General features: G+C 44.9%; 1 protein-coding gene across 5 annotated transcripts in view; it reads right to left on the reverse strand.

Moving 5' to 3' along the window:
* Positions 1 to 19,126, reverse strand: part of SNX6 (sorting nexin 6) — a 73,104-nt gene that overhangs the window by 26,544 nt on the left and 27,434 nt on the right. For all 5 annotated transcript variants that reach the window (XM_045396281.3, XM_065548715.2, XM_045396282.3 and 2 more), the window contains 3 exons: positions 18,454 to 18,577; positions 11,733 to 11,828; positions 6,970 to 7,075 (listed from right to left, as the gene is read on the reverse strand). In XM_045396281.3, coding sequence (XP_045252216.2) covers positions 6,970 to 7,075; positions 11,733 to 11,828; positions 18,454 to 18,577 — 326 coding nt within the window. The remainder of the gene's footprint in view (positions 1 to 6,969; positions 7,076 to 11,732; positions 11,829 to 18,453; positions 18,578 to 19,126) is intronic.

Below are 19,126 nucleotides of genomic sequence, written 5' to 3' on the forward strand. Positions count from 1 at the left end.
AGTACTCACCTGTCAAACAATGTGTAATATGAGACACACTAGTAAAGAAAATAACACAAACAACAGGCATGGTGGCTTATGCCAATAATCCCAACACTTTGGGAGGCTGGGGCAGGCAGATCACCTGAGGTCAGGAGTTTTGAGACCAGCCTGGCCAACATGGTGAAACCTCATCTCTACCAAAAATTTAAAAATCAGCCAGGTGTCACGGTGCATGCTTGTAATCCCAGCTACTCAGAAGTCTGAGGCAGGAGAATCACCTGAACCCAGGACGCAGAGGTTGCAGTGAGCCAAGATCATGCCACTGCACTCCAGCCTGGGCAACGGAGCAAGACTCTATCTCAAACAAAAAAACAAACTGGAGGCTGGGTGCAGTGGCTCACGCCTGTAATCCCAGCACTTTGCGAGGCAAAGGCAGGTGGATCACGAGGTCAGGGGATCGAGACCATCCTGGCTAACATGGTGAAACCCCGTCTCTACTAAAAATACAAAATATTTGCTGGGCGTGGTGGCGGGCGCCTGTAGTCCCAGCTACTTGAGAGGCTGAGGCAGGAGAATGGTGTGAACCCGAGAGGCAGAGCTTGCAGTGAGCCGAGATCACGCCACTGCACTCTAGCCTGGGCAACAGAGCGAGACTCCGTCTCAAAAAACAAACAAACAAAAAACAATCAAAAAAAACAAAGTAGAAAGCAAGAAATATAACTTTCTTCATTAATAGACGTGACATGATCATCTACATAGAAAATACTAAGGAATCTACAAAATAGTTACTAGAACTAATAAGTGAGTTTAGCAAGATTGCAGAATATAAGATCAATACTGAAAAAATACACTGTGTTTCTATGTATTAGCAAAGAACAATTTGAAATTGAAATTTTAAAAAACATAACATGGCCTGGCGCGGTGGCTCATGCCTGTAATCCCAGCACTTTGGGAGGCTGAGGCAGGCGGATCATGAGGTCAGGAGATTGAGACCATCCTGGCTAACAAAGTGAAACCCCGTCTCTACTTGAAATACAAAAAAATTAGCCAGGTGTGGTAGCGGGCGCCTGTAGTGCCAGCTACTCAGGAGGCTGAAGCAGGAGAATGGAGTGAACCCGGGAGGCGGAGCTTGCAGTAAGCCGAGATCACACCACTGCACTCCAGCATGGGCGATAGAGCTAGACTCTGTCTCAAAACAAACAAACAAACAAAAAACCAAAAAAACCCACCACCACCACCACCAAAAAATAACATTTATTTATTTGGAGACAGAGTCTCACTCTGTTGCTCAGGCATGAGTGCCATGGTGTGATCATGGCTCACTGCAGTCTCAAGCTCCTGGGCTCAAGCGATTCTCCCACCTCAGCCTCCCGAGTAGCTGGGACCACAGGCGCATGCCACCACGGTTGGCTATTTTTTTTTTTTGGCAGGGGAGGGATAAGGCCTGACTCTGTCGTCCAGGCTGGAGTGCAGTGGTAGGGTCTTGGCTCACTGCAACCTCCGCCACCCGAGTTCAAGCGATTCTCATGCCTCAGCCTCTCAAGTAGCTGGGACTACAGGGGCACGCCACTATGCTCAGCTAATTTTTGTATTTTTAGCAGAGATGGGGTTGTTTTTTTGAGATGGAGTCTCGCTCTGTTACCCAGGCTGGAGTGCAGTGGCTCAACCTTGGCTCACTGCAAGCTCTGCCTCTCGGGTTCACATCATTCTCCTGCCTCAGCCTCCCGAGTATCTGGGACTACAGGCGCCTGCTACCACGCCCGGCTAATTTTTTGTATTTTTAGTAGAGACAGGGTTTCACCATGTTAGCCAGGATGGTCTCGATCTCCTGAACTCATGATCTGCCTGCCTTGGCCTCCCAAAGTGCTGGAATTACAGGTGTGAGCCACTGCGCCCAGCCAGAGATGGGGTTTCATCATGTGGGCTAGGCTGGTCTCGAACTCCTGACTTAAGGTGATTCGCTTGCCTCAGCCTCCCAAAGTGCTGGAATTACAGGCGTGAGCCAACACGCCTGGCGCCTATTTTTTGCAAAGACTGGGTTTCATCATGTTGCCCAGGCTGGTCTCAAGCGATCCAAACACCTCAGTCTCCTAAAGTGCTGAAATTACGGGTTCGAGTCACTGTCTTCAGCTTAATAAAACATAACATTTATAATAGCATCAAAAACCAAATAATCAGGAACCAATCTGACTAAAGATGTATAAGAGCTATACAATGAAAACTACAAAACACTGCTGAGATGAATTAACAAAGACCCAACTCAGTGGAAATATGCTATATTAATGTACCAGAAGGATCAATATTGTTAAGATAGCAATTCTCTTCAAATTAATCTATAGAATCTACACAATCCCAATCAAAATCCCAGCAGCCACTTGTGTAGAAAAAGACAGTTGATTCTAAAAATTTATATGAAAATATAAATATTCTAGGGTTGAGGGCAGCGGGTTCACACCTGTAATCACTCCCTCCTTTGGGAGGCCGAGGTGGATAGATCACTTGAAGTCAAGGGTTCGAGACCAGCCTGGCCAACATGGCAAAACTCTGTCTCTACTAAAAATGCAAAAATTAACCAGGTGTGGTGGCACGCATCTGTAGTCCCAGCTGCTCGGGAGGCTGAGGCACGAGGATTGCCTGAACCTGTGAGGCGGAGGTTGCAGTGAGCCAAGATCACACCACTGCACTCCAGCCTCCAGTCTTAGTGACAGAGTGAGATTCTGTCTCAAAAAAAGGAAAAAGTATAAAGATGCTAGGGCTGGGGGTGGTGGCTCACGCCTGTAATCCCAGCACTTTGGGAGGCCAAGGTGGGCAGATCATCTGAGGTCAGGAGTTTGAGACCTGCCTGCCCAACATGGTGAAAACCCCTCGCTACTGAAAATACAAAAATTAGCCAGGCTTGGTGGCAAGTACCTGTAATCCCAGCTAGTCATGAGGCTGAGGCAGGAGAATTGCTTGAACCCAGCAGGTGCAGGTTGCAGTGAGCTGAGATCGTGCCAGTCACTCCAGCCTGGGCAACAGAGTGAGACTCTGTCTCACAAAAACAAAAACAAAAAGCAAAGCAAAACAAAACAAAGAAAACATAAAGATTCTAAGAGGGGTCAAAAACCACTTTGATAAAGAATAAAGTTGGGCACAGTGGTTCACACCTGTAATCCCAGCACTTTGGGAGGCTGAGTTGGGTGGATCACTTCAAACCTGGAGTTCAAGACCAGCCTGGGCAATATGGCAAAACCCCATCTCTAATAAAAATACAAAAATCAGCCAGGCGTGGTAGTGCACACCTGTAATCCCAGCTACTGGGGAGGTCGAGGCATGAGAATCACTTGAACCCAGCAGACAGGGGTGGCAGTGAGCTGAGACTGTGCCACTGCACTCCATCCTGGATGACAGAGTGAGACTCCGTCTAGGGAGAAAAAAAAAAAAGGAGTCTGGTGGCTCATGCCTGTAATTCCAGCCCTTTGGGAGGCCAAGGTGAGAGGACTGCTTGAGTCCAGGAGTTTAAGACCAACCCGAGCAACGTAGCAAGACCCTGTCTCTACCCCCTCAACAACAACAACAAAAATTAGCCAGGCATGGTGGCAAATGCCTGTGGTCCCAGTTACTCGGTAGGCTGAAGTGGAAGGATCGATTGAGGCTGCAGTGAGCCATGTTTGCACCAATACACTGATCCTGCGTGACAGAGCAAGACCCTGTCTCAAAAAAAAACAAAATACAAAAAACAAAAAACAATAAAGCTGGTGCTGGGCATGGTGGCTCATGCCTGTAATCCCAGCACTCTGGGAGGCTGAGGCGGGCAGAATACGAGGTCAGGAGATCGAGACCATCCTGGCTAACATGCTGAAACCCTGTCTCTATTAAAAATACAAAAAATTAGCCAGGTGTGGTGGTGGGCACCTGTAGTCCCAGCTACTCGGGAAGGCTGAGGCAGGAGAATGGCATGAACCTGGGAGGTGGAGTTTGCAGTGAGCCGAGATTGCGCCACTGCACTCCAGTAGCCTGGGTGACAGAGCAAGACTTCGTCTCAAAAAAAAAAAAAAAAAAAGAAAGAGTAAAGCTGAAGGAAGGACACAAGAAAAAGAAAAGATGTTGAACCACAACAGTCATTAGGACAATACAAATCTAAACCACATTGAGTTACCACCACTGACCTATTTGAATAAAGTTAAAAAAGACTTCAAATTCCACTGGGAAAAAGAAAAAGACTGACTATCCTTGTTGGCAAAGATGTGGGGCAACTGGAACTCTCATGCCCTGCTCATGGGAATGCAAAATGGTACAATCATTGTGGGAAAAAAATGTGGTAGTTTCTTAAAGTTAAATATTCATTTACCACATGACTCAGGCATTCTACTTCTAGGTATTACCCAAGAGAAAGAAAGGATGTCCACACAAAGAGTTATATACAAATGGCTCATATAAATTGTATCTGTAATAGTCAAAGCTAGAAACAAATAATTTTTGTATATCCATTCAATGGAACACTACTTAGCAACAAAAAGAAATGAACTATCGATGTACACAACAACTTGGATGAATCTCAAAATAGTTTTTTGAGTTTCAAAGCTAAACAATAAAGAATACATACTGTATGATTCAATTTATATAAAATACTAGAAAATACAAACTAATCTATAGTGACAAAAAGCAGACCAGTGGCTATCTGGGAATAGGGCGGGAGGGAGAGATTTCAAAGGGCCACAAGAAACTTTTGGGGGTGATGTGTGTGTTCATTATTTTGATTGTGGTAAGGATTTCACACATGTCAAAACTTACCAAACTGTACATTTTGACTACTGCAGCTTACTGATATCAATTACACTCAACACAGCTGTTAAAAAAAACCTCATTGGTCTATTTTGCACTTTGAGTGGTTCTTTTACATATATGATTTTGTAGCATTATGTACTTGGCCGTTTAGAAAACATTGGTCCAATGAATTATGCAGATGTTCTAAGTGGTGACACACTTAAATGTACAATTTTTTAAAAAATCACATTCACTAGTAACATTATCAATCTCTATATAGGTCTTCACTGGCCCATCTAGCTGGGCACAGTGGCAGGCGCCTGTAATCTCAGCTACTTGGGAGGCCGAGGCAGGAGAATTGCTTGAACCTGGGCGGCAGAAGTTGCAGTGAGCCGAGATCGCACCATTGCACTCCAGCCTGGGCAACAGAGACTCCGTCTCAAAAAAAAAAAAAAAAAAAAAAAAAAATTGCAAGTGTATGGCAGGAAAGAATATAGAGACTACTAGTTTAGTATCTATTGGGAAGTAAGCTCATGGTGAGAGATAGAAAGTTTTCCAAAATTCTAATTATCGCTTGAAGTTTGACTTTTCATTGGCAACAAATACTATCTTTGTTTTTCTTGAAATAGCTGATTTTTTTTTGGCCAGGTTCCTCCAATTTAAATAATTACCTGATTTTTGAGAAAACATTTGCCAAATATTCATAAACATAGTTTGTCTATCAGTCATTCTTTAAAGTAAAAGTAGTGTTCTATGAAAAAATTAGCTAGCTCAATCACAACTCAATCACTAAAATGCTTTTCTACAGAACCATCATACTTGAGTATGTAGCCAAAGTGCTTTATGCATACCTCCTATTTCATCACTCAGAATATTTAAAAATGTATACTCAAGGGTAGAGATTACAATCAATTTTTACTGTTAAGGGCATTCTTTTTTTTTTTTTTTTTTTTTTTTTGAGACGGAGTCTCGCTGTGTCTCCCAGGCTGGAGTGCAGTGGCGTGATCTCGGCTCACTGCAAGCTCCGCCTCCCCGGTTCACGCCATTCTCCCGCCTCAGCCTCCCAAGTAGCTGAGACTACAGGCGCCCGCCACCACGCCCGGCTAGTTTTTTGTATTTTTAGTAGAGACGGGGTTTCACCATGTTAGCCAGGATAGTCTCGATCTCCTGACCTCGTGATCCACCCGCCTCGGCCTCCCAAAGTGCTGGGATTACAGGCTTGAGCACTGCGCCCAGCCTCATTAAGGGCATTCTTAAGTGAAAGTCACATTTTAAAAAAATTGTAAGTGACTGGGTGCAGTGGCTCACACCTGTAATCCCAGCACTTTGGGAGGCCAAGGCAGGTAGATCATGAGGTCAGGAGTTCAAGACCATCCTGGCCAAGACGGTGAAACCCCATCTCTACCAAAAATACAAAAATTAACCTGGCGTGGTGGCAGGTGCCTGTAATCCCACCTACTTGGGAGACTGAGGCAGGAGAATTGCTTGAACCTGGGAGGCAGAGGTTGTTGCAGTGAGCTGAGATCGCGCCACTGCACTCCAGCCTAGGTGACAAGAGACTCCGTCTCAAAAAAAAAAAAAAAAAAAAAAAAGCTAGTGCATGGCAGGAAAGAATATAGAGACTACTAGTCCAGTTTGTTGCCACTGCCTCGATTTGTATGTAATTATGCAGCAGCAGCTTTATCCATCATTGGTGTAAACGTCAACATGGTGAAAAAGGCAAAAACTATCACAGTATCATTATAAAAATAGTTATTGTTTTGTTGTTGTTGTCTAGACAGTCTCACTCTGTCACCCCGACTGCAGTGTGGTGGTACGATCGACCACAGCTCACTGCAGCCTCAACCTCCCAGGCCCAAGGCATCCTCCCACCTTAGCTTTCCTAGTAGCTGGGACCACAGCCATGGGCCACCACGTCTGGCTAATTTTATTTTTTGTATTAGGCTGGTGCAATACAAACAGGGTCTTACTCTGTTGCTCAGGCTGGTCTTGAATTCCTGAGCTCAAGTGATCTTCCCGCTTCAGCCTCCGAAAGTGTTGTAATTACAGGCGTGAGCCACTGTGCACAGCTGAAAATAGTTTTGACCTCACAGGCTCACTATAAAAGAGCCAGGGAGCCTAGACTCCAACAGACCACAGTTTGAGAACTACTGCTCTATATTAAGACTTTTTCAAACTATAATATGAACTTTATAATTATTCCATTAAAAGATATAAGCTTTAGCCACAGAAACATCTTACTTTTGTGGGATCTTGTCATTCTATCAGATTTAGCAGATGCATCCTTAACTCGGTTATGATATTCCAAAAGAAATGTTCGTTCATGCTCAAAGAAATCATCTACATCCTATAAGATCAAAAGAAAATACAAACTTTTTTCACTTACTTGCTTTAGTTTAATATGTAAATAACTTTATAAATATAAGAGATTATCAGTAAAATAGCACAGCTATCCTCTAATAGTCAGATGTTACTGTACTAATTTCACCAGCAAGACTTTAATAGACATGCATTTCTATCTATCAAGTAAGAAATCTTCTATGATTTTGTAACTGAAGGCTCCCCAGATAGGTCCAAGTTCACATGCTGTATGTGCTCCCCAAATAGGTCCAAGTTCACATTCTTTCTTCTTTTTTTGAGATGGAGTCTCACTCTGTCGCCTAGGCTGGAGTGCCGTGGCATGATCTTGGTTCACTGCAACCTCTGCCTGCCGGGTTCAAGCGATTCTCCTGCCTCGGTGTACCAATAGCTTGGGACTACAGGTGCACACCACTACACCCAGCTAATTTTTTTTTTTTTTTTAGGCAGAGTCTCGCTCTGTCACCAGGCTGGAGCACAGTGGCACGATCTCAGCTCACTGCAACCTCCGCCTCCTGGGTTCAAGCGATTCTCCTGCCCCAGCCTCCTGAGTAGCTGAGACTACGGGCGCATGCCACCACGTCCAGCTAATTTTTTTTTGTATTTTTAGTAGAGACGGGGTTTCACCATGTTGGTCATGCTGGTCTCGAACACCTGACCTCGTGATCCACCCGCCTTGGCCTCCCAAAGTGCTGGAATTACAGATGTAAGCCACCGCGCCCAGCCTAATTTTTGTATTTTTCAGTAGAGACAGAATTTCGCCATGTTGGCCAGGCTGGTCTCAAGTTTCTGACCTCAAGTGATCTGCCCGCCTCGGCCTCCCAAAGTGCTAAAGTGCTGGGATTACAGGCATGAGCCACCGTGCTTGGCCTCATATGATGTACTTATTTGTGATCTGCCTCTACAATTCTGCCTCTTCAGTAAACATACTATTGCCAGCAGAAGTGATCAATTGTTTTTAAGGAAAAAGAAAACAATTCTGGTGGACAGAGTGAAAATCTATTTTTCTTGGCCTGTTACGTATTCTACTGGCCATTCCTGAAGGCTGCCTAGCCTTAGTCATTAAGGCCCTTTCTTACTGCACTGAGGACCCTGGCCAAACTATCTGAGGGCAATAATACGATTAACCACTGTCTTCAATCTTTTTTTTTGAAACAAAGCTAGCTATACATTAAAAATAAAAATTATTATTATTATCTTCAGACAGAGTCTTGCTTTGTAATCCAGGCTAGACTACAGTGGTGCAAACATGGCTCACTGCAGCCTCAACCTCCCTGGCTCAAGCAATCCTCCTGACTTAGCATCCCAAGTAGCTGGGACTACAGGTGCATGCCACGACGCCAAGATAATTTTTGTATTTTTTGTAGAGACAGGGTTTTGTCATGTTGCCCAGGCTGGTCTTAAACTCCTGAGTTAAAGTGATCCACCTGCCTTAGCCTCCCAAAATGTTAGGATTATAGGAGTGAGCCACTGCACCTGGCACAAAAATGAAATTAATAGTATTTTACCCCCTTGAAAATTACCAATAATTAAGTGAAAAAGCATCAGCTGACAGGATATAATTGGAGACCAGTATCAACAGAACACAAGCAGCAAGAGTCAGTACTGACAAAATGTCATTGAAAACTGTAATTCAGCTGGATACAGTGGCTCACACCGGTAATCCCAGCACTTTGGGGAGGCCGAGGTGGGCAGATCACTTGAGCCCAGGAGTTCAGCCTGGGCAACATGGAGAAACTGTCTCTACAAAAAATACAAAAATTAGCTGGGTGCAGTGGCATGTACCTATAGTTCCAGCTACTTGGGAGGCTGAAGTGGGAGGATCGTTTGAGCCTGGGAGGCAGAGGTTGCAGTGAGCCGAGATTGGGGCTGCACAGCAGCCTAAGGCAACAGAGCAAGACCCTGTCTCAAAACACAAAATAAAATAAAAAATAAATATTAAAATAAAATTCATAACTCATATGTAACAGTTCTCTCTCTTTTTCTCTTTCGCCCAGGCTGGAGTGCAATGGCACAATCTTGGCTAACTGCAACCTCTGCCTCTGGGGTTCAGGCGATTCTCCTACCTCAAAAGCCTCCCGAGTAGCTGGGATTACAGGCATGAGCCACCATGCCTGGCTAATTTTGTATTTTTCGCAGAGACAGGGTTTCTCCATGTTGGCCAGGCTGGTCTCAAACTCCCAACTTCAGGTGATCCGCCCGCCTTGGCCTCCCAAAGTGCTAGGATTACAGGCGTGAGCCACCGCGCCAGGCCAGTTTTCTTAACTGTAGAAATGTGGATAAAACTGGCAGGGTTGTTGTGAAGATTACACAAGAAAATGTGGGCTACCAATCAACACATTATAAGTGTTCAAAAATGTTATTACTCTATTAACAAAATTATCAAAATTATAATCAACATAGTGGTTTACATTTAATGGCTAAGAAAAATGGTTGATATTAATGCATAAGCAGCATCAAATGGAAGTAAGCTGAGTCCTTATTGGAAAGCAGCCATAGCACATGCACTGTCAAGTATCCACTGACCTGTCTCTGAAAAATCAGAGTATAAATCAAATAGTACTCTACACACCAATTTTATTATGTCTATAAAAACAGGCAGGCTGGGCGCGGTGGCTCAAGCCTGTAATCCCAGCACTTTGGGAGGCCGAGGTGGGCGGATCACAAGGTCAGGAGATCGAGACCACAGTGAAACCCCGTCTCTACTAAAAATACAAAAAATTAGCCGGGCGCGGTGGCGGGCGCCTGTAGTCCCAGCTACTCAGGAGGCTGAGGCAGGAGAATGGCGGGAACCCGGGAGGCGGAGCTTGCAGTGAGCCGAGATCGCGCCACTGCACTCCAGCCTGGGCAACAGCGTGAGACTCCGTCTCAAAAAAAAAAAAAAAAAAAACAGGCAATGACGACAAAGCAGCATTCTTTTCTTCCTAGTATTTGCTTGATAATAGAAACATTGTTCTCATATTTTAATGGTAAGAATCTTCAGATAAATCAACTCTTGTACCATTTTTAGAACATCATTAAGAAAAATACAGGTGTTTTCGGCTGGGCGCGGTGGCTCACGCCTGTAATCCCAGCACTTTGGGAGGCCAAGGCAGGCAGATCACGAGGTGAGGAGATCGAGACCATCCTGGCCAACACAGTGAAACCCTGTCTCTACTAAAAATACAAAAAAATTAGCTGGGTGTGGTGGCGGGCGCCTGTAGTCCCAGCTACTTGGGAGGCTGAGGCAGGGGAATGGTGTGAACCTGGGAGGCGGAATTTGCAGTGAGCCGAGATCATGCCACTGCACTACAGCCTGGGCGAGAGAGCAAGACTCCGTCTCAAAAAAAAAAAAAAAAAAAAAGAAAAAAGAAGGAAGAAAAAAAAAAATAGGTGTTTTCCACACATATTATCTCAATCTTTTTATTAAGTCAGTAAGGTGGGTAGTATTATTAACCCCATTTTGAAAATGGAAAATCTGCCAGGGCACAGTGGTTCACACCTGTAACATCCTAGCACTTTGGGAGGCCAAGGCAGGCAGATCACGAGGTCAAGACTTTGAGACCAGCCTGGCCAACATGGTGAAACCCCGTCTCCACTAAAAATACAAAAATTAGCCGGGCATGGTGGCAGGTGCCTGTAATTCCAGCTACTCAGGAGGCTGAGGCAGGAGAATTGCTTGAACCTGGGAGGCAGAGGTTGCAGTGAGCCGAGATTATGCCACTGCACTCCAGCCTGGGCGACAGAGCAAGACTCTATCTTGGGAAAAAAAAAGAAAAAAGAGAGAAAACGGGAAAACCAAGATCCAGAAAAATAAAAGAAAGTAACTTTTCCCAAGGACATGTAGCTTGAAGCAACACCAAAACCCCAACTGAGATCTTTTTTTTTGTTTTTTTTTTGGGACAGGGTGTCTCACTCTGTCGCCCAGGCTAGAGTGCAGTGGCAAAATCTCAGCTCACCGCAACCTCCGCCTCCTAGGTTCCTCAGCCTCCCGAGACCTCCAGGCTGGTCTTGAACTCCTGATCTCAAATGATCCACCCACCCTGGCCTCCCAAAGTGCTGGGATTACAGGCGTGGGCCACCGTGCTCGGCCTCAACAGAGATCTTCTAACTCTAAGCTGAACTTAGGTCTGCCCCTAACATTTCCAAGGCTAAACGTTAAATGTGAAAACAGAGGCAGCATCTCTTGGTACGCTCTGCAGCTCTGTCTGTCCTGCATCTAGGAGGACTTCATGTGCATGTGGGTGGACATTCCAAATTGCACACTGTCCCTCCCCTCCACCCACCTGCCCCATGATCGCCCCTTAACCACTCATGGAATACACATGAATGGCATGAACTCAGGGACGTTGCCCACGTAGGAACTGCAAGGCTTGGGATTTGGGTAGGGAAATAGGGGATTCTAGAAACCTGTAACCTGGTCTGATGTGAAGGGAAGGGGTGTGGGCTGCAGTCGGGCAAATTCCCTTAGCTTAAGACTTCTCATCCATTGTAGAAGGGGACGCTCTAAGGAGAGGAATCCAGGTCAAGGGGATTCCTCCTGTTCCTAGGACTAAAGATTCTAACCATACAAATGTCTTTTACTCTAATTCTGCACATTTGAAATCTCAATCTATCTCCCTTTTAAAAGAAGTCTCAATACCACAGTTAATCAAGTAAAATCTTACCTTTACTCCTGAAACGATTACTCCGTCTGCTGATTTAACCATGTTTTTAAAGAAATCTTCAAGTTTCTCTTTTTTATTTTTTCCTCGCACACTCAACTGAAAGGTAATTTAACATTTTTTAAGGTTACAAAAGGAAAGCAGTACCTCCTTTTTCTTTGATATTTAAATGGCAATCTCAAAAGGATCCTAGTTTTTAATCTTAATATATAAGTGGCAATTTCATCATGTACATCAATGATTTTCAAACTTTAGGGCATAAAAAGGAGTTTGGTAATAATATAGATATTCAGGACTCACTCTCAAAGATTCAGGTTCAGTTGGTCAACAAGAAGGCCTAGATATTTCACATTTTATGAGCATATCTGATAATTCTGTTGCAAGCAGCCCTCTCACCATATTTTGTCAAACACTGCTGTATAAAATTTTAATAGACAATTAAAATTTTGGCTCGGGAATTCCTTTAAACATGTAAAATTTATTGGGGCACAATATACTACTGTACAATAACTCTGAATACATATCCTATACATTTGGAACTCTGCACTCATCCAAGTGTCTCTTGTCTGGCTTTTGGGGTCAGCAATTTATAGCACAAGGGACACAAAAAAGATGACTTTGAACAACATGAATGGTTATCCAAGGGCAAAACCAACAAGCAGCAGCTAACTCTTTGACTCCTAGCACTTGCTGCATCAGGGTGCTCCATAAAGGAGCAACCCATCTAATTCCTGTGTATTTCCATTGCTTCAATGCCCACCTTTATGTAAATGACTCACAACTCTCTATCACTACCTGCTATGGTCTGAATGTATGTGTCCCCCTAAAATTCATATGCTAAAAAAAATTTTTTTTTTTTTTTTTTTTTTTTGAGACGGAGTCTCGCTGTGTCTCCCAGGCTGGAGTGCAGTGGCATGATCTCGGCTCACTGCAAGCTCCGCCTCCCGGGTTCACGCCATTCTCCCGCCTCAGCCTCCCAAGTAGCTGAGACTACAGGCGCCCGCCACCACGCCCGGCTAGTTTTTTGTATTTTTAGTAGAGACGGGGTTTCACCATGTTAACCAGGATAGTCTCGATCTCCTGACCTCGTGATCCACCTGACTCGGCCTCCCAAAGTGCTGGGATTACAGGCTTGAGCCACCGCGCCCGGCTAAAAAAAAATTTTTTTTCAGACACTGTCTCTCTCTGTCATCCAAGCTGAAGTACAGTGGCGTGATCTAGGCTCACTGTAACCTCTGCCTCCCGGGTTCAAGGTATTCTCCTGCCTCAGCCTCCCGAGGAGCTGGGACCACAAGCATGTACCATCATGCTCGACTATTTTTAGTAGAAACAGGATTTCACTGTGTTGGCCAGAGTGGTCCTGAACTCCTGACCTCAGGTGATCCAACCACCTCGGCCTCCCAAAGTGCTGGGATTACAGGCATGCGTCACCACAACTGGCCCGTATCTTGAAGCTTAACTCCCAAGGTAATAATAATTAAGAAGAGGTGGGCCTGAGCCAGGTGCAGTGGCTCGTGCCTGGAGTCCCAGCTACTTGGGAGGCTGAGGTGGGAGGATCATTTGATGCCAGGAGTTTGAGGCTGCAATGTGCTATAACTGCACCTGTGAAAAGCCATTACATTTCAGCCTGGGCAATACAGCAAGACTCCATCTCTTAAAAATAGGTGGGGCTTTTGAGAAGTGATTAGGTCATGAGGGTGGAGCCTTCATAAATGGGATTAGTCCTTATAAAAGAGGCTGAGGGAGGCCGGGCGCGGTGGCTCAAGCCTGTAATCCCAGCACTTTGGGAGGCCGAGACGTGCGGATCACGAGGTCAGGAGATCGAGACCATCCTGGCGAACACGGTGAAACCCCGTCTCTACTAAAAAATACAAAAAACTAGCCGGGCAAGGTGGCGGTCGCCTGTAGTCCCAGCTACTCAGGAGGCTGAGGCAGGAGAATGGCGTGAACCCGGGAGGCGGAGCTTGCCATGAGCCGAGATTGCGCCACTGCACTCCAGCCTGGGTGACAGAGCGAGACTCCGTCTCAAAAAAAAAAAAAAAAAAAGAGGCTGAGGGAATGTTACCCTCTTGCCCCTTCCTTCTGCCATGTGAGGACACAACAAAAAGGTGCCACCTATGAAGCACAGCGCCCTCACCAGACACGCAATCTGCCAGCACCCTGATCTTGGACTTCCCATTCTCCAGAACTGTAAATGATAAATTCTGTTGTTTATAAATTAGCCAGTCTAAGGTATTTTGCTATAGCAGCCAAACAGACTAGAATACTACCCATAAGCTCGTTCCTTAACCTTACATGTTATATCCAATTGCCCACATGATTTCCTTACATGGAGACTGTGACTGTAACCTCACATTAGATGACTCTAACACAGTGCTCGTTAAAATCTAATCTCTGGGCTGGGCGCAGTGGCTCACGCCTGTAATCCCAGCCCTTTGAGAGGCCGAGGCCGGTGGATCACCTGAGGTCAGGAGTTCGAAACTACCTTTGACCAACATGGTGAAACCCCATCTCTACTAAAAATACTAAAATTAGCTGGGCGTCGTGGCATATGCTTATAATCCCAGCTACTAGGGAGACTGAGGCAAGAGAATCTTTTGAACCCGGGAGGCAGAGGTTGCCATGAGCTGAGATCGCACCATTGCATTCCAGCCTGGGCAACAAGAGCGAAACTCCGTCTCAAAAAAAAAAAAAAAAAAAAATTAACCGGGCATGGTGAAACGTGCCTGTAATCCCAGCTACTCGGGAGGCTGAGGCTGGAGAATCACTTGAACCTGGGAGGCAGAGGTTGTACTGAGCTGAGATCGCACCACCACACTCCAGCCTGGGCAACAGAGCAAGACTCCATCTCAAAAAAAAAGAAAAAAAGAAAAAAAAATCTAAACTCCAAAATTTCTGTCTTCCCTCTTTGAGTTGTGGCCCCTTCATCCGAACAGTCTTTCTGACTCCAACATGTTCCCTAAAATTCCACACTTCTCATTTAAATCTTGAAATTTCTACAACTTCTTCCTTTTCCTCATAGCTCAAATTCTACCAGCAAATGACTGAAAACTGTCCCTTTCCACTCCTATTCTCCTAGTAAAGTCTTCATCATCTCTTTCCTAGACTGATCTATTAGTTAATAATTCTCATCTCATTCCAATCCATTCTATTGCCTGGGACAGCTTTCCCAAATCAAATTTTGAGCATCTCATCCTTACTCACAAACTTTAGCTTCTTTTCTCTTTTTTCTCTTTTGAGACAGAACCTCTCTGTCACCCATGCTGTTGCACAATCTCAGCTCACTGCAACCTCCACCTCCCACATACAAGTGATTCTCATGTCTCAGCCTCCCAAGTAGCTGGGATTACAGGCAAGCGCCACCACGCCCAGCTAATGTTTGTGTTTTTAGTAGAGATGGGGGTTTCACCATGTTGCCCAGGCTGGTCTTGAACTCCTGGCCTCAAGTGAATGTCTTGCCTCAGTCTGCCAAAGTGTTGGGATTACAGAAATGAGGCACCGCACCCGGCTTTTTTCTTTCTTCTTTTCATTTTCTTTTTTTTTTTTTTTATTGAGACGGAGTCTCGCTCTGTCACCCAGGCTGGAGTGCAGTGGCCGGATCTCAGCTCACTGCAAGCTCTGCCTCCCGGGTTTACGCCATTCTCCTGTCTCAGCCTCCCAAGTAGCTGGGACTACGGGGGTCCGCCACCATGCCCGACTAGTTTTTTGTATTTTTTAGTAGAGACGGGGTTTCACCGTGTTAGCCAGGATGGTCTCGATCTCCTGACCTCGTGATCCGCCCATCTCGGCCTCCCAAAGTGCTGGGATTACAGGCTTGAGCCACCGCGCCCGGCCTCTTCTTTTCTTTTTTTAAACAGACAGAGTCATACTATGTTGCCCAGGCTGGTCTCGAACTCCTCAGCTCAAGCACTCCTCCTGCCTCGGCCTCCTAAAGTACTGGGATTAAAGGTGTGACTTACCACACCTGGCCCAAATTCTTTGATCTTGAGGTTAACCTGTAAGTACATGAGCACTATGCTACATTTATTTTCTGCGAAAATTATGAATTAATCTTGTCATCCAAACATAGGTTCCAAGATTTGTATCAGTGATTCAGTAAAAAATTTTTTGCCAGCACTATGAACGAAGAAATCGTTAAAGTGCAACCACCCTGGCCTGACGCGGTGGCTCACACCTGTAATCCCCGCACTTTGGGAGGCTGATGCAGGCAGGTCACCTGAGGTCAGGAGTTCGAGACCAGCCTGATCAACATGGCAAAACCCTGTCTCTACTAAAATACAAAAATTAGTTGGGTATGGTGGCTACTCAGGAGCGGCAGAGGAATCATTTGAACCTGGGAGGCGGAGGTTGTAGTGAGCCAAGATTGTGCCACTGCACTCCAGCCTGGGCGACAGAGAGAGATTCCATCTCAAAAAAAAAAAAAAGTTTTTAGGTAGGGAAGGGAAAAATAACGACTGATCAGCACCAATGGTCAGTTAAACAGATTGAGAGTCAATGATTTACCCAAATCTGGAATTCTTTAGCTCAATCACCTCCTCAGAATTCTCTACAAGGCTTCAGAAGACTCCAAACTCAAATTTAAGAACATTAGTCAATGTGATAACCCTATTTCTTTTGTTTTTGTTTTTGTTTTGTTTTGTTTTTTTTGAGACGGAGTCTCGCTGTGTCACTCAGGCTGGAATGCAGTGGCGCAACCTTGGTTCACCGCAACCTCCGCCTCCCAGGTTCAAGCAATTCTTCTACCTCAGCCTCCCAAGTAGCTGGGATGACAGGCATGTAGCCACCAAGCCCAGGTAATTTTTGTATTTTAAGTAGAGACGGGGTTTCACCATATTGGCCAGGCTGGTCTCAAACTCCTGACCTCGTGATCCGCCCGCTTCGGCCTCCCAAAGTGCTGGAATTATAGGCTGAGTCACCGTGCCTCGCCCCTACTTCTCAAGAGATTTGCAATTAAGGATTACAAAAAAAAAATCAGTGTCCCTTGAAGTCACACGATTATTTATTTATTTATTTTGAGAAGGAGTCTCTCTCTGTCGCCCAGGCTGGAGTGCAGTGGCGTGATCTCAGCTCACTGCAAGCTCCGCCTCCTGGGTTCACGCCATTCTCCTGTCTAAGCCACCTGAGTAGCTGGGACTACAGACACCCGCCACCACGCCCGGCTAATTGTTTTTGTATTTTTAGTAGAGACGGGGGTTTCACCATGTTAGCCAGGATGGTCTCGATCTGCTGACCTTGTGATCCACCTGTCTCGGCCTCCCAAAGTGCTGGGACTACAGGCGTGAGCCACTACGCCCAACCAGTAACACAATTTTTTTATTTTTTATTTTTAGTTCTTGAGATGGGAATTTCACTTTTGTCCCCCAGGCTGGAGTGCAATGGCACGATCTCGGCTCTCTGCAACCTCTGCCTCCCGGGTTCAAGTGATTCTCCTGTCTTAGCCTCCCAAGTAGCTGGTACAGGCACCCGCCACCATGCCCAGATAATTTTTGTATTTTTAGTAGAGATGAGATTTTATCATGTTGGCCAGGCTGGTCTCAAACTCCTGACCTCAGGTGATCTGTCTGGGTCAGCCTCCCAAAGTGCTGGGATTACAAGCATGAGACACCATGCCTGGCTAGTAACACGCTTAACAATCATTCTGTCAATTAATCTACTCAAGTTCTACTGAAATAACTGCATTAATACTGAAAAAGTGTCACTTAACTTGAAAAATACAAACAGGCCAGGCGCGGCTCATGCCTATAATCCTAGCACTTTGGGAGGCTGAGGCGGGTGGATCACCTGAGGTCAGGAGTTCGAGACCAGCCTGGCCAACATGGTGAAACTCCATCTCTACTAAAAATACAAAAATTAGGCTGGGCGCAGTGGCTTACACCTGTAATCCCAGCACTTTGGGAGGCTGAGGTGGGTGAATCACCTGAGGTCGGGAGTTCGAGACCAGCCTGACCAACATGGAGAAACCCCGTCTCTACTAAAAATACAAAAATCATCTTGGCATGGTGGCGCATTCCTGTAATCCCAGCTACTTGGGAGTCCGAGGCAGAAGAATCGCTTGAACCCAGGAGGCAGAAGCTTTGGTAAGCCGAGATTACACCATTGCATTCCAGCCTGGGAAACATGAGCGAAATTCCATCTCAAAAAAAAAAAAAAAAATTAGCTGGGACTACAGGTGCATAGTCTTGGGAAGCTGAGGCACGAGATTCACTTGAATCTGGGAGGAGGATGTCGCAGTGAGCAGAGATTGTGCCACGGCACTTCAGCCTCGATGACAGAGCAAGACTCTGTCTCAATAAAAAAAAAAAAAGAGAAAAATACAAACATTCTAAAAAAAGGCCTTGAGCCTTTTCTAACTACTCTTGCCTTTTCCAATGACTCTTTAAAAACAAAACGTGGGCCAGGCACAGTGGCTCACGCCTGTAATCCCAGCACTTTGGGAGGCCAAGGCGGGCAGATCACAAGGGCAGGAGATCGAGACCATCCCGACTAACATGGTGAACTCCCCTCTCTACTAAAAAATAGAAAAAATTAGCCGGGTGTGGTGGCGGGCGCCTGTACTCCCAGCTACTAGGGAGGCTGAGATAGGAGAATGGTGTGAACCTGAGAGGCGGAGCTTGCGGTGAGTCAAGATCATGCCACTACACTCTAGCCTGGGAAACAGAGCGAGACCCCGTCTCAAAAACAAAAAAAGAAAGAAAACTTGACCACCAATCAATTTGATACTCACATCTTGATTATATTCCAAGAAGACATGGAAATTTAAATCTTTTCTCAAAATAGGATGTGCTGCCACACGACACAGGAACACTTCATGCATCGCAACTGTCTTCTTGAATATTGCCAAATATTCACTAGAAACAATACAGAAAATTAAAGGTAAAAAACTCCATCAACTAAAAAGTCACCTGCAACAATTTTTTTCAGAAAATATTCTTTGGATTATTCCAAATGCAAAATTAGAGATACAAAGATATAATTCATGTAAACAAAGGTTTTAGTTGAACTGTTAATGAAATACATAAAACCCAGTTTGAAAAAGATTTCATGCCAGTTAATAATATTTATATCTGATTGTTAATATTTTTAAGTTTTACAAATTTTTCTTACTATGAGAGTTGATGTTAAAGTTAACTATAGGGCTGCTTGTTCTCAGCTCTAGAGAAAGTATGCTACAAATTATTTGATAGAATCTTAATGATTCAATATCCAATTACTGCTTTTAAACAACTTAGTACAAAAAAATTAAAACCCAAACCTCAGTGAGCATATTTTCAACGTTAATAATTATTTTCATCTAATTACCTAAACACACAAGAAACACACTACGAAGAAACTGATTTTTTTTTGCCATTACACCAAGGAAATGTGTTTAAAATATTTTATTTTATTTTATTTTATTT

Source organism: Macaca fascicularis, chromosome 7 (genome assembly GCF_037993035.2).
Source record: "Macaca fascicularis isolate 582-1 chromosome 7, T2T-MFA8v1.1".
Taxonomy (NCBI): Eukaryota; Metazoa; Chordata; class Mammalia; order Primates; family Cercopithecidae; genus Macaca; species Macaca fascicularis.